This window comes from Borostomias antarcticus (assembly GCF_949987555.1).
Source record: "Borostomias antarcticus genome assembly, chromosome: 5".
Lineage (NCBI taxonomy): Eukaryota > Metazoa > Chordata > Actinopteri > Stomiiformes > Stomiidae > Borostomias > Borostomias antarcticus.
The window spans coordinates 29439398-29458287 of NC_140238.1; the positions used below are offsets into that span (position 1 = coordinate 29439398).

The 18890-nt window shown below is 43.9% G+C and overlaps 1 protein-coding gene across 1 annotated transcript; it reads left to right on the forward strand.

The window, feature by feature from the left end:
* The first annotated feature begins 165 nt into the window (after positions 1–165).
* rac2 (Rac family small GTPase 2) lies at positions 166–13333 on the forward strand. Its single transcript, XM_084437621.1, has 6 exons — positions 166–305; positions 4492–4563; positions 4810–4927; positions 5335–5397; positions 9450–9609; positions 12680–13333. The coding sequence occupies exons 1-6, from the start codon at positions 271–273 to the stop codon at positions 12808–12810; spliced, it is 579 nt and encodes a 192-aa protein (XP_084293747.1). The 5' UTR covers positions 166–270; the 3' UTR covers positions 12811–13333.
* The last annotated feature ends 5557 nt before the right edge of the window (positions 13334–18890 follow it).

Below are 18890 nucleotides of genomic sequence, written 5' to 3' on the forward strand. Positions count from 1 at the left end.
AAGTAAATTCAATTATTCTTAATAGATAATTAAGTTAGTCTATTCTTCTTACTTCCTGTTTGTCTGTCTGTGGTGATGCCGTAGCCTACTCGGGGGACAGACGAGTCTGCACAGGAAAAGAACTCACGCGCTCAGCACCAGAGAGAGCGCGCTAGAGACGGGCGTATAGGAACTTGGAAGATAAAGGGAGGCAAATTTGTTTCCTGTAAATTGCTCTTGTCTGTAGTTGTAACTTAACTAACAGAAAGATATTTAATCAGCACTTGGAGAATGCAAGCGATCAAATGTGTGGTGGTTGGGGATGGGTAAGTTCGTGAAAGAAGTTTCTTTACTTTTCTAAGCCGCACGCACCACGGTCTGATCTAGAGCGTCAAGTTCATATTCAGTTAGAAGGGTTGAGAGGTTGGGATTTGAGGGTGCTCTATAATGTCCACCAAGAATTAGTCTCTGTCTTAGTTTTGTGAGTAGTTACTTTCATTCAAAACATATTTCGCAGTGCCTCGGGTCATCCATGGGCTTGAATTCCCTGTATGCTACTGCTGAACAATCTCAGTTATGCCCCCAGGCAATTACCTCTGCAGAGCTATCTTTTGTCATTAACAGACTGCGGGTAATGAACCCACACCTGATGCAGATTAAACGTCAGATTTGATGTTTTTTGTTAATTCGGTGGACGTTTGACAGCCCTAGTAGGTTAACCTAAAAGAGGAAACTGTAGCAAGGCTGTACATCAGAAAGCAGGAAGTGCCTTTGCAAGATTTATCACAAAATGGATCCTGAGAGAATGGGTGATCCGTGGGTGGAGGAGGAGATGGAGGTTGATTTAGAGTATGATAGTAGTGATAAATAAACCGAGCTCAAACACATCTGCCTGCTGGGACAGCAGAGAATTCATATTTTCCCTTTCTTTCTTTGATGAAAAGAAACAAATATTTCTTTGATAAAAACAGGTTCCTCTTTTACTTCCTTTTTTTACACCAGCCTTTCAGTCTATTTCCTCTTTGGTCAATAGTTCCCTGTAAAAACAGCCTCTCAGGTTCTAGGCAAGCTTTTGACACCCACCGTCTGTCAATCACAGGTGATAAAATACATTTAATTCCTTTGAAAACTGAACTGTATCTGTGACCTGTTTTAGAATCACAGAGTATAAGCTGCTTTTCAAAGTGCCACAAGAAATTACCTTCCATTTTTTCAAAAGCCAGTCTCTGTGGCCCTATTGTGCCTTACTCTAGAAATTCAAGCAGGGCCATCTTAGCTCTGAATAGTCGCACACTTATTACACTTATTAATTTATATCCAAATTGAGGCAACTATTGTAGCTAGATGAGGTAATATGCCCCAGCATGGTGCAGGATGCTTGAAGTAGTGCTCAACATTGTTAGCGGTGGGGGGTAGGTGACAAACACCTAGTTCATGGCACCTAGTTCAAATGCAGTATGCATTATTTTCAGAAATAGACCTGTCTGATTGCTGCTGGTTGGTTGATGGTTTGGCAGTGACATTCGTGTGAAACGCAATCAGGCACACAATCACGCCCCGTTGCCTTAGCTGCAACTGTGCAGTGTGGGTGTAGAGCAGACTGTTACTGGAGATGGAGAAAACGACGGAGAGAGTAAAAACGAGGAGAGAAGAAATCGGTATCGAGGAGAGATACTTCAAATAGGGTCTCCTGCTGTGTTTTCACCAACCTACTTCCTGCAAAGCCCCCCCCCAAAGACAACCCCATGCAGAGTAGGCCAAGCAGTGGAGAGACAGACAGGAGCTTAAAGATTAATGGGGGAGATCAAAGACATTGAGATGTACAGTAGAGGCACTGTGGTGCGGCAGCTTTAACAGGGTCACACTGTAGCACACGATGCACCGTGGGCTTATTTTAGGTTTATTTATCCCTTTGACATATTTTCATAGGAACACAGACAATTTAGGCCAACAAATCCATCATGCGTGTTGAATTTAGATTGGATTCTAATGTACCATTCCCATTACATCTCCTCTAGACGTAGATGTCAAGTTTTAGAATAAGCCTACTGTAGGTCTATACTGTAATTTTTGGTGTGGCCAAGCATTGCATGCTCAGACAACTATGTCTGCGAACTTGAGGGGTCACATACACCGCCCCTGGTCTCTGGTCCATCTGTGTGTAGGGGCTCCATATGGTACTGTAGGAAGAGAGGAGAGAGAGAGAGACAGAGAGGCCTGTAGAGCAGTTGGAGAGTAGGAGGATCTTGAGATCGCCCCCCCCACACACACACTCTCCTCTGACTCAGATCACTAGGAGAGATGCTTCAAATAGGGCCATCAGCCATCAGCATGTGTGTTTGACTCAGAGTGGCATGGATAGACAACATGCACATGGACACTCACTCTAACTTCTGTCCGTTGCTTCCATCGCTTCAATGCCACTGCTAATGTGGAAGCAAACTCAGGCTTCACTCTTTGTGGCTTCAAGTATAAAACTGTCTTGATTGTACTTGCAAGGAGAGAGACAATACAGCATGCAGAGTCAATGTAAAAGATCTCTTTGAAGAGCTCTTCAGATCACATTTATACAGGAACGTAAACAAGCGTCATCAAAAGGCAAAAAATATTCAAGGCCACACATTTCTCAGATCATGATATGAATACAGCATTGTGTCACAAAAAGAAAACAATGAAAATGAAAATATGACTGATTAACTTGATTTCAGCAAGCATGTATACCTTTTCAATCTTTAAACTTCTACTTCTTTTAAACCCTTTTCCTTTGTTTGCATAAGCTCGTAAATAATCATACATATGAGCTGGTAGCAATTCTTAGCACATCAGTACAGTCATCTTCATCCTCATCTGAACTGTCTTCCTCTAACAGATGCATTGTGAAAGACCATGGTGAGGTTAGTAATTAGTTTCGTACAGTGAACAAATTATGCTTGAAACAAGCACAATGATTATTATCACCAACATCAGAGCACAGAATGTGCAATGCATGCTCCCCATGAACCAAACAGACTCCTGGACCAGGCAGAAATTCCCTGATCATCAGGGTTGAAGCCATGGAACTCAGCGCCCTCCTCTCTGATCTCGTCAGTCAAATTCACCTGCTCTGACCGAGTCATGGATGCTGGTTCAACACTCGGTACCCATGACCTCACACACGTACCTCCCTGTCACATGATCAGGAGGCAGAAGGTGAGGAGGTGTAACTGAGTGAAACATGGATTATCTGGTGAAACTCACTCCTCAAAAGGAGCGCTGACAGTCCCTCCAAGAGGGACGTCTCTATTGGCGCGACCGTCAGCGTGTCAAGCACCTCACAAGCGGGAGATTGTCGAACGTGAGTTCAAATCCCGCCTCGGGCGAGCCCTGAACACGGGTGGAACTGCTGAACGTGACACAGACGAGAGTACGATGGTTACAGAAGGGGCCGGCCGCGGGCGGAGCCTCTGTCTGGGGGTCCTGGGCTCCGTCGTTGTGGGCTATCTTGCAGTGGGATGAGTGGATCCATGTTGCGCATCCCAGGGGGGCCCCAGGTACCCTGCTGAATGGGTGGTCATCAGCAGAACCTGGTAAGGGCCCGGTCCACCTGGACTGGAGCTCGCTCGCTCTTTCTCTCGTGTACTTTTCACATACACGCGCTCGCCCGGTTGAAACTCACGGCGGTCAGCCTGTCGCTGGCTCTGGCCGGGCTGCTCGCACCCTGTGAGTGACCTCTTCGACACCGACCTACAGAGCGTAACGATGTTCAGATCGGATGGTAAAATATCTCTGGAGAGGCTCATGGAGTCTTTCTAGTGTCACATTCTAGTCCTGCTTCTCTGAAAGCCTGCTTCTGGGATAATGCTCTTTAGCATTCCTTCCCTCCTGCCTGTACACGCAGGTAGCTGACACTTCGCTCTGGAATTTCAGCCTGCAGCACGCACATCTTTATCCCCCACGGTCGGAGCTGGTTCAGAGCCGGGACATGGAGCCTGTAGGCAGAGCCCATTTCTCATTAGCATGTACAGTAGGTGGGTCTGTCTGGAAATAATCCCATCTGTTTTGAATTGTTCATGTACATGTATTTAATGTACTGTAATTGGTCCACAGACTGTAGACGTCAACTACCTTTTAATTCAGTAGTGTGTCAGAGTAAGGTTCTTTAGCTGTGGTGCTTTTAATAAAACAAATGACTAAAGCCAAGTTCTATTGTGATGACATACTATTAAAATGTCAGTGAAGGGGATTTTGTGACTACAGGTAGTGTGGCTAGGTACCAAAACATTCCTCTGTGTAATGTTTCTTATTATAGGCAACAATGGGAACCAATGTTGGTATATAACCTGAATGTGTGTGTGTGTGTGTGTGTGTGTGTGTGTGTGTGTGCGCGCGCGCGTGTGTGCGTGCGTGCGTGCATGCGTTTTAATTTCTAGTGTATTTGTGTGTGGGGCAGTGTTTGATTAGCTGTGGGCTCTGTGTACATGTCTTGCACACGTGTGTGTTGGTCCACCATTAATTTCCTCTTCTGCTTCTCAGCGCTGTGGGGAAGACTTGTCTGCTCATCAGCTACACAACCAACGCCTTCCCTGGAGAGTACATCCCCACAGTGTGAGTGCTATAAACTTTCATTCCCATTTAAAGAATACTGGTAATTCGAATATCGTACAAGTTCAAGTTGCTTTATTGTCATTGCACACGAGCACGATGAAATTACATGGTAATACGTTAAGTGCTTTTACACGTAACAAACCGTTTTAATACACATACTAAACAGAAAACAGTATTATACATATAAAGTGCAGTGCCAATTATTGTCTTGTACCAGACCCTAAAATTTAAAGCCTTGTGTTGCAGGTTTGATAATTACTCCGCCAATGTTATGGTGGACAGTAAGCCCGTGAACCTGGGCCTGTGGGATACAGCCGGACAAGAGGACTACGACCGACTACGACCCCTGTCCTACCCTCAGACGGTAACATCACACACACACTCATGCACACACACGCACACAAGCACACACACTGTACAGTATACTGTACATCATTGCACCAATACTGTATATGTTTATCTAATATGTGGTCTGTACTTTATAGGTTTTAAGCACCTATTGTATTTTAGATTGCTATTCTTGCACTTTGCCTTCAGCACTAGATTATGCTCTTAGTCACTTGTTTTAGAAAGGAGATGCACTTGAGAGTTCTGGCAAGTAGTAGCACTTTGGCTTTTCCTACGTTAAATGCAATTATTGTTAGTCGCTTTGGATAAACGTGTCTGCTAAATCACTGTAATGTAAATGTAATGTAATGTATATTCCTCACACTGCAGTACTGTATATCTCGATGTCCTGACCACTGACCAGCTTGTTATCTCGCCCTCCAGGACGTGTTCCTCATCTGCTTCTCTCTGGTCAGCCCCGCCTCATTTGAGAACGTCAGAGCCAAGGTGAGCGGATGGAAGCTCAGTGTGTTTTATCTCCACGGCGGTTCCAGCGAGTTAAACGCTCCTCTTTTGGCCTTTTCATGAAACATACAACACACACACAGAACGCATCCATGGTTAACTATTCTGTTTGATCTGCCCCAGTGTTTTCGTCTGTAGTTAGTAGCGCGAAAACACAGATGGCGCTGTGCCGTTCACCATTACCGCAGGTGTTCACTGATCCATCATAAAGGTTCCAAGATTCCAAAAGCTGCAGGACACCGCATATATTTTACATTCATATATGTGGAGATGCTTACAGAAATGCTATTGATTGCACCTAATTAAGCAATTAATGGCTTAACGATGGGTCTGTAGTGCTCATGTTTGGTAGCACAATAATGATCATTCAGAAGTTGTTTTTCTAAAGACGGAGCTAAGATACTAGTGAAAGAATGTGATTCGAAGAGGTTGCATCAAAAGCATTCCATGACCATGACTGCATCAACATGAGCAGGCGTCTTCTTCACATACTGTACTGCAGCCAGTCAGCTGTGAATTAAACATTGAAAACCCAAGGACTGGAACAAAGCAAAACTTCTCAGTTAACCCACACCTTTCTAGAGAATGGAGCCAATTCCTCCCACTCACTATTATATATTCAGTATTCACAATACGAGTTGAGCAAACCCACATGTTGTACTAGCTCTGCGTCTCTCAACTCAGCTGTCCTTGGTGCGTTTTCTGTTCAGGCATTCTTTAGGTCGGTTTCTTGTTACGGCAGGAGGTGAGGATGGATTTCTTTGTAGACAGCACTGGTGGAGGGGTAATGGGATTAACAAATGTGCTGTCAAAATAACACGTGTCCCAGGTGGGTTGATGAGGCAGGTAGACTCCCTGTCGCAGGTGGTCAGCACACATTTCAGGTGAGCAAAGTAAGATGGAGGGGATAGAGATTGGTTCTTGATATTGGCAAAAATGTGAGAGACCAGCATTAATCCCATTCCAATTTGTGTCGCTTAGCATCTCGACTGCTTGCACAAACAAGTTTACACAGTCTTTGATTTGTGATTAGCTACAAAGAAAGGTAATCCCACATGCCCAGCTCACATTCCAAATGTTTGACCAGCTCACATTCCAAATGTTTGACTCTTCTCTCTCGAAGGAAACCCTGTTGTAGTTTCTGCCTCTCTTTCAAGTGGGTCCTGTTCACTTCGATATTTCCAATGAGTCTCCATGGCAACATTAGCCCTTGCAAATGCAAATTGAGATATATTAGAAGGGCTCCAGGTGATAAATTACTGTCTATTCAAGGGAGCGGAAAGGTGGGCAGACGATGTGAGGCAGAAACATGATGTACAGGATGTACAGTAGTATGCTAGTGCAAACCCGTCCACATCACTTTGGCAGCTGTCTGTCAAAAGCAGATGGAAATGTATTGTGCTGTCTCTGGTTATTCACAAAGGATGTAAGCACAACTCAAAAACTTTCCAACACAATAGTCTCTTGCCGGGTGCATGGTGGAAGGTTTCTGTATTAGTGGCAGAGATACCAGCGCTCACGGATACAGTATGTCCATTCAAGATTATTCATTCACTTCATCGGCTCTTCATTTTTTAGTCACAAGGCGTTCTTCAGCGTTGTAGCCTACATGGCAAAGCAGGAAAACCCCTTAAATAGATGTATGAATGTGAATGAATGTTGGTGTTGTGTGGTGGTGGTCGGAGGGGCCGTAGGCGCTGATTGGCAGCCACACTTCTGTCAGTCTGCCCCAGGGCAGCTGTGGCTACAGATGTAGCTTACCACCACCGGTATGACTGTGTCTGAATGAATACTGGACTCTGTAAAGCGCTCTGGGTATCATGAAGGGCGCTATATAAATCCAACATGATTGATTGATTGATGTCTGCAGGTGTAACACCTTCAACAGTCTGTGAAAAATAAATAACTTAATTAATTAATTAATTAATTAATGTGTAAGAGGGATATATTCAAATAAGTATGAGCTGAAAATGCATGTAGACAAATGCTCACTACATACTGTGTTTAGAACAAGCTAGTAAAAAGAGCAATTAAAAAAATAGCAAATAAAAAAAAAAAAATATATATAATTATATCACCACCTCTCAACACATACACACACGTCATCTACCCATTCAGTGCAGCATTATCACAGAGGTTACAGTATGCACTTGCATATTAAAGTGTCTTTTAAGTTTATTACTTGGTTGGCCCTCTCCCGTGCCCAGATAGCAAGCGGATCTGGGCCATATACAGGCCAGATCTGGCCCTTGTGGCTTCGTTCCGGCCCATATATGGCCCAGAATCATTACACATCCGCTTGCTATCTGGGTGTGGAGCCTCAGCAGGGCAGGGGATTCACATAATCAAGTTAATCCATCATTTGTTCGAGCTGGATTTGCTCAGCCGCTCGTTGCTGTGAGTCGGCCAATTTACGTCTCCGCCCACCAGAACGTCCGGATGTGTAATGATTCTGGGCCATATATGGGCCGGAACTAAGCCACAAGGGCCAGATCTGACCTGTATATGGCCCAGATCCGCTTGCTATCTGGGTTCCCCTCACCTTCAGCACAGAGCTCATCATCTCAATAATGTTTAACAGCAGCCATTTAAGACTGATTAACACTGAATGCTAATGTCACTCAAGGCGAGTAGAGCACAGCAGAGCCCCTCCCCCTCGCCCACGCGCAACTATTTGATCTGTGTTCAGGGTTCGATGATCAGAAAGTATAGTACAGAGGGCAGGGGGTCACCCTCCACAAGGGAGAGACCAGGCAGCAGAACCCGGGGTTTAATTGAATCTAGTCTCACATAACCAGACCTATCTCCACACCTCGTTTACGCCGTGCCGGCGCGGGTGAAAGATCGGGCTGCACTCATTACCATTCGGAGAGCCCGCCTCCTGATGACAAGGCTCATCTCCAAAACCTACATCCAGTGAGTCGGATTCAATTGAATCATAGCTTCTTGCCATGCGAAGCATTCCATTCCATCCATGTACTCACTGCTGTGCGTTCACGCTCTCAGAAAAGGACCAGCCTTGAACTGACATTTCTTACCATCACTTAACAGGTACTGAGGCTTTGCTGAGGAGATCTGTATAACATTAGAGGCAAGGCAAAGCAAGGCAGTTTATTTGAATAGCACATTTCAGCAACAAGGCAATTCAAAGTGCTTTACATGAGACATTAAAAGCATCGAGACAAAGGGCAACACATAAAAGCATAAAAACGAAATGCGAAAAAGGACACTCTTTTCTTTATCACATACTGAAACCTTCTCTCTCCACTCACGTACGTACAATGTCCTTCTGTATAGTTGCTCGCTGGCTTTTCACCAGTGCCTCAAACATCCTTTCTGAGCAAGGGACCTCATCAGCTGTCAGTGGCCTACTGTTGTGTCACTAGGCACACCTTGCACCAAAAATCCAACTTCTCCATTTCCAACACACATTTCCTTCTTTCTCTTCCTCCCTCAAGTCGTTCTACTAACATTCTCTTGTACTTTTCAGAACATTTAAAACAAAATGCAGGAAAAATAAAATACAGGAATAAAAGTTACAGTGCAGTGTATGAATAAATAATTATTTGATTTAATAAAAAGCAGCGGCAAAAAGAAAAGTCTTCAGTCTTGATTTGAAAGAAGAGAGAGACTAACAATGACTGCTGCAAACATATAATAGAACAGTGAACTTTGGGTCATATCGATTCTCAAGTAAAAGCTGTTGTGTTAGAGTTCTGAGAAGCAGGGTCAGACAAAATTAGACTGAGGTGACTGGCTTCTTTAAGCAGTCATTACTGTAATCATCAAAAATATGTGGGCTTCTATTTTTTTCTAAATGCTTTAAACACCTACTTCCACTGGAGACTTTGAAGTAATCTGCACCGATCTCTCATTTATGTCATACAGCATGCTTTATGTTATTTTATTTTGAATCTGTTGTAACGTCTCTAAAACCTGTAGGCCAGAATTGGGAGATTCATTAAATGCTTCTCTCTCTCTCTCTCTCTCTCTCTCTCTTTCTGCGTGTGTATGTGCTCCACTGCTCCCCCTAGTGGTCCCCCGAGGTGCGGCACCACTGCCCTTCCACTCCCATCATCCTCGTGGGAACCAAGCTGGATCTGAGGGACGAGAAGGAGACCATCGAGAAGCTCAAGGAGAAGAAGCTGTCGCCCATCACTTACCCACAAGGCCTTGCTCTGGCTAAAGATATAAGTATGGCTCTGTCTCTGAGCAGCCCAGGGGAGGGGGGGGGCTGTTACAATTAATTATTGAGGCCATTCCTGTAGCCACATTCACCTCCACAACTGATCAGGGCTGCATTTCCCAGAGCCATCGTAGCGCTACGTTCATCGTAAAATACGTCGTAAACTCGCTCTCTAGGTGGCGCATCAGTATACCTTGGCTAAGGAGCCCATATAGCAAGCGGATCTGGGCCATATACAGGCCAGATCTGGCCCTTGTGGCTTAGTTCCGGCCCATATATGGCCCAGATCCACTTGCTATCAGCTCTTCCCAAGCTACTTCGTAAATCGAGCTTACGATGTTCCTTCTGAAGATACATCGTAAGCTCTCCTTCGAGCTGACGTGCTGTTTCCCAGTCTCCTTAGCCAAGCTATACCTTACCCAAGGGATACTTTCTTAAGGGCGGTCTGAACCCATCGTACAGTAAGCTGTCCCTTAGCGATGCGCTCTGTTCATCCCGTTATAGTTTTAGCCCGATTAGAGCAAAATTATACTTTTAAAAAGGAGAGTTGCTATATGGCGCACATCTATCTACCCTACATGCGCAAATTACATCATTAGTGTACAATAAACTTTATGAAAATGAATGATGAAAACAATGTTTTTGTAGCCTATATAACACATCATGGGAATGTTGTTTATCATTTTATTGAGCAAAATAAAATATAGGGACTATCCATAGCCTAATATAATCCAACCTGTGAACAACAACAATATTTTCTTATGTAAAGGGGCAATTTGATGACATGGCTTTTCTAGCTGTCTGTATATAGCTACTGTAGGATACTGACAGATATCTTGGCAAATTGATTAATCCAATGAGGCCTTCTAGACCCATAGTAGGGTAGACACAGGTCATTAATTAAGGTCCACTTCTATTTAGTGTCTCACAGCCAACTCGTGCTTTGTGTATATATCATGGTTGCATTAAAACAATATTGTGTTCAATTCCTGGATAGCATCCTGTCATGCCTATCAACATTTCCTACCTGACAGGACGCACTTCCCATGAATTGAACATAACAGAATGGGTGGTAGGTCATCCTGAGGAGGTAGGCTATATGCCAACTTTTCAGAACACCGGCTGAACAAAATCAGTCACTTATTTAGCTATCATCATCATTAGCCATCATCATTTTTTTCCTGGGCTTTCAAGTGGTCCCAGACTAGGCGTATATGTCCCAATAAATGCTCTTTATTTTATATTTTGTAGACTATTATGTATGAATTGGAACTATCACAAGGTCTCGCCTTGACTCTTAAATAGATTAGCAGATGTGCTTTAGTAGATTCCTTTTGTTAATATTAGATTGGGGTAAAATCAAAATGATTATGAGAATGCTTGAAAATGTAATCAACAAGGGACAGCTCCACTAACGATCTACCTTATGATGTACCTTACGATGCATCTTAAGATGGCCACTAAAGGATAGTTTGGGAAACACTCGTAGGAAAAACTGTCCCTTCGCCAAAGTATACCTTTAGAAGCGTCGTAGATCGCCAAGGTACCTTGTAACTGGGAAACTGTAAGGGGGGTGGTTGGCTAGCTGACCCAAACGCAGGACCACGGACACAGACGGACAGTTCCAAGCCCAGAGGACGGTTTAATACAATAGCGACGGTACAGAGGGCAAGGCAAAGGGTAGTCAAGTTCAGGCAGGGGTCAATCGATCAACAAACAATGTCCAGAAAACGTAATCCAAGCCGTGGTCGAGGTCCGGGGAGAATGGGTCGGGGAAGCCGTGTGTCAGTCCAGGGAAAGAGCAGCAAACAAACTGGAATCTGGAGGAGTGGATAGTAGAATGAGTAACACGGAAAAAAACAACTATAATAACCGCTAGCACGGGAACTTAGAAAACCACAACTTGCCACAAGGAATCTTAGGGAAGAACTGGCGACGAACGTTGGGAAGACTGGGTTCTTATAGGGGAGGTGATTGGATGATTAGTGGCAGCAGGTGAGCCGCGCCCTCGGAGCTGCTTAGCAGAAACGTCTTCAGGTGTGCGGGGGTGATTACGTCGGAGGGCGCGCAGAGCGCGCGCTGAAGTGGAAGGCCGTGGCGTGCGTGCTGCGGGAACGGTGGTGGGAGCTGGAGAGCGCCGAGGCGGAGGCGGAGCCGTAACAGAAACGCAGCCCAGATTGTGAACAAACCATTGATTAACAAGAAGTTTTTCCCAAACCCAGATGTTCAAAATGTCTTTGTTTTGTCATACATTAACTGTAATACGTTTGTGGAATTGGCATGTAATCAAAGCTATTTGGGCTTTTTGATTTGAGAGCCTGTTTTTTTATAAGGGACAATAACAATGTCATTAAATATAACGAAGCATAAAACTAGCCACTTTTCATTCCATTCCTAATCAATTAGACCAACAGCCATGTGTGAAAACGTCTTGTCCCTTTCCCTGCCAACTCAGCCCACTCTCCCAGACAGTAGGGACAGATGGAGGGCAGGCAGCACTTGGAACTGCCAGAGTCAGCACTGCCAGTAGTGTAGAGCTGCTGGGTGGGTTGCCAGATCTCTGAAGAATCCTTCATTCTGTGATTTCAGTTAGATTGATATTCACTAGAACGACCGTGTGTGATGACATTGACTCTGGGGTTGATTGGTTGTCTGTGACTTGACACTTTTTAATGTTTAATGAGGCTGAAAAGAGAACAGTCTCGATGTGTACTATGCTCTCTACTGACAGCCCAGATAGCAAGTGGACCTGGGCCATATACAGGCCAGATCTGGCCCTTGTGGCTTAGTTCCGGCCCATATATGGCCCAGAATCATTACACATCCGCTTGCTGTCTGGGAGAGAACAGTATTCTGATGTGATTGTTTCTCTGCTCTCTGATGACTCCCTTGAACATGCTCTCTCTTTCTGACCAATACTGCATACATGTTTAGATTGCTGTCAATCCATTGTGAATCAGAACAACATTGATTGACATGTTGACATTGTTTGACAAACACTGTAATATGTGCAATTTCAAGGTTTTAGGTATGCATCGTTTCCCTGATTGTGTGTGTGTGTGTGTGTCTCCTTTCTAGACTCGGTGAAGTACCTGGAGTGTTCGGCGCTCACCCAGAGGGGCCTGAAGACGGTGTTTGACGAGGCCATCCGAGCGGTGCTGTGTCCTCAGCCCAAGGAGACCCCGAAGAGACGCTGTGTGCTCCTCTAAACACTCACCGTCAGAGTCTGCACCACCAGGGGAAGGCTCAGGGATCACACCACCAGGAAATGTGCAGTTTCCTTATTCTCAGACTGCGCACCAATGTTGTCTTTTCCACGTTATTCTTATTTTTGTTTTTTACCCATGCAAAGGTTCACCTAGGGCGGACACGCTTAAAAAAAATATATAAAAAATAAAATAAAATACATGATTCTCCTCATACCTCACAACATTTATGACACCAGTATAGGTGCTGGTCCTTACTGTAAAACCAACATGCCTGGCAAGGAAAGGTACTCTGTAATCACACCAATCTCTCAAACATCCGGTTGATTTGATGTTTTTCCTTTTGCCATGAGATAGTGTTCATATTATGGTATTACTAAGGTATTACTTTCCTCTGTTCTATTTTGCACAAAAATGTTTATTTGCTGATCAAATATTATAGGTGCGAATTATTTTCTATTGAGGGTCTTAAAGGAATAAGATGGGCTTTCACATGTGTTACTGTATAGGAATGGACCTGTGCATTGAGAGTTTACACAGACCTGTTTGCTTAAGGGTTACAGCATTGCGCTTGATGTTGATATATTTGAAATTGACACGTAATACCAAAGAATTTTGCTCAGCCTTTAAAAATAAAGCTCTGCTTTTCAGTACTGATCTGTTGATTTCCACCGCAAAAATCCCATTTTCATTTTACCTGACTATAATAATAATAATAATAATAACAGTAATCATAATAATAATAATAATAATAATTACTGGTCTTGGAAGGTTCGCCACACAGCAATTACACACACACACACACACACACACGAGTTGGACAATTAGACAGCTTGGACAATAGAGGGTTTGTGAGTGAATGATTGTAGACACAAGAGAAGATGAAGGGGGTTATTCTTCTGAAACATGCCGAGCTCGTCTCAGAAACCCTGTGATCCTTCCTGCTGTTAGAGCCTCTGAGCAAATGGGCATCTTTCAGTCAAAGCTTTGTTACAAAGTGGAAAATGGCATTTGAATTTATTTCACAGGCACACACACACACACTTTTTATTTCTAGCTATACCAGTGACTGGATCGTTTGGTTCTTGTCCTCTCAAGGACAGAGTCCACTGGAACCAATCCATCAGCAATGTCTCCGTGTGAGCACTAATGACAGCAAATGACTATACTTGAAAATCCACTTTATTTTTCTTTTCTTTTTTTTGAATAAAACCCTCTTCATATTACTCTCTCTCTCATCAAATCATTATGGCTATATACAAATAATAGCATTGTCATCAGGCCAGCCCTTTGGCAGAGACTTTGATGCGTTTTTGCTCCAGTAATGACGGAAAGAGAGGGAACGGAGCGCTTATCCACTGTTGAAATGCTGAAGGCTGTGTGTATGAGGTGATTTGGATGATGATGCTGTAGCATTTTTTAATGTGCTTGTGAACACAGCCCCTGGAGTTGTGCGAGCGAGTTAACACACACACACACACACACGTCTGCCTCAGTGAGCCAACCAGCCGACCAGGTGGAGACTTCAATGTATCGCCCTCTCAAGGACATCAAAGACCTGAAGCCAAAGTCCTAACGCCTGTCAGTCAGTTATCGGCTCCACTCACCTTCATACATTTTACCTCACATACTGTACATGTATGTGTCTACGGCACAGCCGTGACAGAAATTATTTTAGGACTAATTAAATTACTTATGCTTGATTGTTCTTGTCTAGCATAATGTAACCAATGGGATGTTCCCAAATTTTTAAACGTGAAAAATGTGACACACCAGACAGGCTCAAGCATCTAAAAACAAGAGGCCCTCATAGTGAGTGTGGACTGTGGAGGAAAGTGGGCTGCGATGGAGAGGGCGGGTGTGGGGTCAAGGAGGCGCCTCCACAGACCTGTCAGAGCAAGGACCAAAACACAATCAACCGAAGACGCAGAGAGGGAGAGACGAGAGGAATGGAGGGGGGAGAGGGATAAGAGAGCTCATTTTGCCCAGCCTCTCAGTGGCCATAATTGATGTGGAGGGCCTCTCAGTAAACAGTGTCTCAGATTGAGAAAGTCCGCTGAGAGTTGGCCATTGCCTCAGGACCCGGCGGCAGGCAGCAAACGAGCAAGCCTGCATGTCACTTCCCAGATAAAGCTTTCAGGGAATTTCAATGAGCGTAGCCGCATCAGCAGGCATAGAAGAACATCAGCGAATGTAAAGCCTAGCGTGACGTATTGAGAGGTGGTGGCAGACGGGCGACCGATAAAGTTATCACCAGAGGATCAGTGGGGACAGAACTAATCCTGTTGCGTGACCTTACCTCAGGCTTGAGAATATCATTTTACAACAGAATACAGCAAGAACTGCAGTTATATGATGATAATGATGAACCTAAGACTGCTCCCTGGGGGTCTGAGACTCCAGCCTTACAGGATTAACGACTCGCTCCTCAAACTTCTACCTGAATGCTATCACAGCCCTGCCCTCCTGGCAAGGGGCTGAGCTCCAGGGGATGTTTACCGATTTCCTATTCCAGTGGAAATGATAGCTTGAGGAGAAGATTGTTTAGCATGTGTAGAGAGAGGCCAGTCTCAGTCTGTGATAGACAGACGAAACTGGATAACAATAAATTACAGCTTCTGCGCAGTACTGGGTCGGGGCTGGGCGAAACCGATTTTGCGGAGGAAGAGGAAGGAGGAGGAAGAGGAGACAAACGACAAATACATGAGGGTCTCTGCCTGGACCCTAATTATTTAAAACGTCATACTTAAATTAAAAATCTCTTCAAAATGATGTGTCCAAAATCCACACAGTACAATACCTGAGTAGGCATTAGCAAGTTTATTATGCATCACCCAGGGCTTGAAATCACAACCTTAGACAAGGGAAGGTCATGTTGTTGTTGCACTATACCTTACCTGCCAAGTGAGAAGCTGGCAGTTTGGCTGGGTGGGTGGGTCGGCAGGTCAGCAGGCAGGCAATCCTCTATCTGCTCCATGCATGACACACTGGCTGGGGTTTGAAAAGTTCTTTGGCTTGGCTTGCTAATCGCAGACTAACTGTGGCTGTGCTCAATCGGTGGCCAATCAATCAAATTGGTCAGATGTAGTAGGTGGGGTTGGGTGGGGTTGACAACAGTGACTTCTGGTTGGTGAAGCTCACGCTGTTGCACTATAGGATTGTGGGTATTTTTTTTTTTTATATCCAAGCGCAATTGTTTGAGGAGGACAAGGAAATGTCATTTATCATGAACATTGGAGATTTGAGCGAGAATTTGCAGTGACTATGAGGAGAGCATGGCTTGCTTCAGATAGCTCTAACTAAAAAGAAGGATGAGCTTATTTACACCACAGGAATCCTGGATAAACATTTAGTAGGCCTACATACAGTACTGTGATGTGAATGAGTTGTGGGACTCTTGGTTGAGCATGGATTCACTGATTGACTAAATTAATTGGATTGAACAGGTGATTAAGAGAGATGTAAGCAGACAGTAGACTGGTCAGATGAAGATGTAAATAAGAAGAAACAGTAACTGCTACAAGTTAGGAGCAGGCTGGCCTGATCTAGCTTGAAGCTGCAATAAGCATTTTCCAACTACTAGAGGGTGACAAACTAAGACATTTAAAAAATTAAAAAATACACCAAAGTAAAACTATAGTGGGATACTCCCCTAACTGCATAAAGACTTTCGGTGAAAGTAGTACTGTTTACAAGTTAGCTGTTATTTCGAAATGCAGAGGCGAAAGGACCTATGGTGTTTACAGGACGACTTCAGAGCTTTGTAAGCATAAACCATGTAATTCCTGAACTTGAAATTCACGTATATCATACTTTTTCGAGTGTGCCCATAGCTAGCAACGAGCCAGGGTGCGCAGAACTCTGTACTGCACAAAACAGAAATATTTTAACCTGTACTAGTCAGAGACATGCCAGGGAAGCCAGGAATAGGGCTAAACATGAAATTCAGTGTACATATCCTTTAAGGAGCTCGTCTGCCATGCCGAACTTGTGAGTTCAAATCCCACAAAACTTGTGAGTTCAAAACTTGCGGTGTAGATAGTTTTTTGTCACTGGATGTTATAGAAGCTATGTAAAAATGCGGTTACCTGTTGGTTCTATGTCAGTTATTGAATTTATGTGCGGTAATTGAACATATGAAATACTCCTGTTTTGAAATTATACCTAAAATATGTGTCTCAGTAATTACCCATTATATATAGACCCTTTTACTGTTGATAAACAATTAAGTGTGCGGGCGCATTTTGGCAACTGGTGGGGGCAGGTGGGTAGCCCAGAGAGGGGTCCACTGCCCCCGACCCAATATGACGCAAGGGGGGGGAGTCTCGCCATCACGCCACTATCCACACCAAGGATCCCACAGCTCAGCCCCTGAGTGGGCTACAGACCCACGGTCTTCGCCAGTGGGTGCAAGGAGATTGACCAGAGGTCACTGTACTGCACTCAATCAGCTCTGACCCAAGCAGGCGGAGTCTCAGCACCACACCACTATCCATGCCATGAACTCCACAACTCAGCCCCTGAGCGGGCTAGAGACGCACGGTTTTCACCAGTGGGTGTATGGAGATTGCCCGGAAGTAACTGCACTACATTCGAACTGCTCTGATGCAAGGGGGCGGAGTCTCACCACCACGCCACGGACCCCACGGCCAATGGGCCTAGGATATAGACAATTAGCCAATTGCACAACGCCAGTACTTCAGTCACTGTGGAAGTAGCCTAGTGAAATAGGCCAGGTTGGTTGTGCTGGAGTAATTTGCTCTGCATGACTTGTGGTATGACACTTTCACTTTGAAGGAGAGTAGGTCACTTGAGTGGGGAGAGAGTCTCTTGTGAACCTCGTCATTTCGTTCCTGGGCAACTTTCAATATTGTTTTTAGTCCTTCCAATTTGGGATTCTTGATATAAGATTTTTTTGTATCATCTTGCAGAGCTTTACCACATATCAGGCATAGCTTTTCATTTAGTGCCAGTGTCTGGCTTGTTGACTGTGCTGGCTCTGTTGGTTCCATAAGTGCACAGCTGGACTCTGGACAGCTGGTGAATACGGAAAACACAGTTAACATATTTGCCACACAGACTCACACACACACACTGTCAAGAGTTAGCTTTGTATCTGCAATTAGCATTGTACAATGGTATGCTAGCTAGCTAAATGTATAGTAAGCTGGCTAAGCTATCTAAAATAATTATTATTATTTCAACACAAAACATTTCAATTTCAATACTCAATTTAAGAATATATAAAAATGAATGAATCATATTTAGACATTTGTGTTACCTGTCTGTTCTGTCATTAGACTGGTAGCTTCTGCCTCCTTTTTTTTCTGCCACATACCATATGACAATCCTCTGGATGTGGCAGTTTAAAAATGGCAGTTCAAATTTAAAAAACAAGGAGGCACAGATGGAATGGAATGCCTGAATGGAATGTGGTGCTATATTGACTTCAGACGGTGATATGGATTGCATATCCCAAATTAACACTAAACAATGAATATACCTTTTTCAGGAAGGGCTAGCTTATGGTAGGCTAAATGAAAAGGATATTGACATCCAAAACCTTTTGATTTTGTTCAAATAAAAAAGTTTTGTGTTATTTCACCATGAAAAATAATTTACTGTATATGCTTTCCGCCTATTCATCACTGTGTTTAGAGGTCAACAGTACATAATTAAAACAAATTATCAACATAAATTCAGGTAATCCATGTGCACAAGGTACCTGACTACTCTCACACAAAACTTTAAGTGGATCAGAGCTTCCTTTGGAAAACTAGACTGCGCAATGTAACCCTTGCACCCCCCAGAAAGATCTTTATTGGCTCTGTGGGGTGCATCACTTCATCAGGTGATTTCACTAATATCCCACAAAAATAAAGTTCCACAACAATGCATTTCTTGAATGGGAAACCCTGAAGATAAAAAAAAACATTGTTGTGTTTTGTTCTAACTTGGGTAGGGGTACAGTACCTCAAAATCTGAGGACCCCTCCTGCTAGACTAACAATTTCCGCCTACACTAAAGTCATGTTTGCAGGACTATATTCTAGTATTTCTTTGGGAAAATTACATTTTAACTCT

What these genes read in the sequence shown, in the direction of transcription:
- rac2 (XM_084437621.1), top strand. Translation starts at nt 271, where the DNA reads ATGCAAGCGATCAAATGTGTGGTGGTTGGGGATGG. An exon ending in TGTGTGGTGGTTGGGGATGG is followed by an intron (nt 306 to 4,491) that starts GTAAGTTCGTGA and finishes TCTGCTTCTCAG; the next exon opens with CGCTGTGGGGAAGACTTGTC. An exon ending in TGCTCTGGCTAAAGATATAA is followed by an intron (nt 9,610 to 12,679) that starts GTATGGCTCTGT and finishes TCTCCTTTCTAG; the next exon opens with ACTCGGTGAAGTACCTGGAG.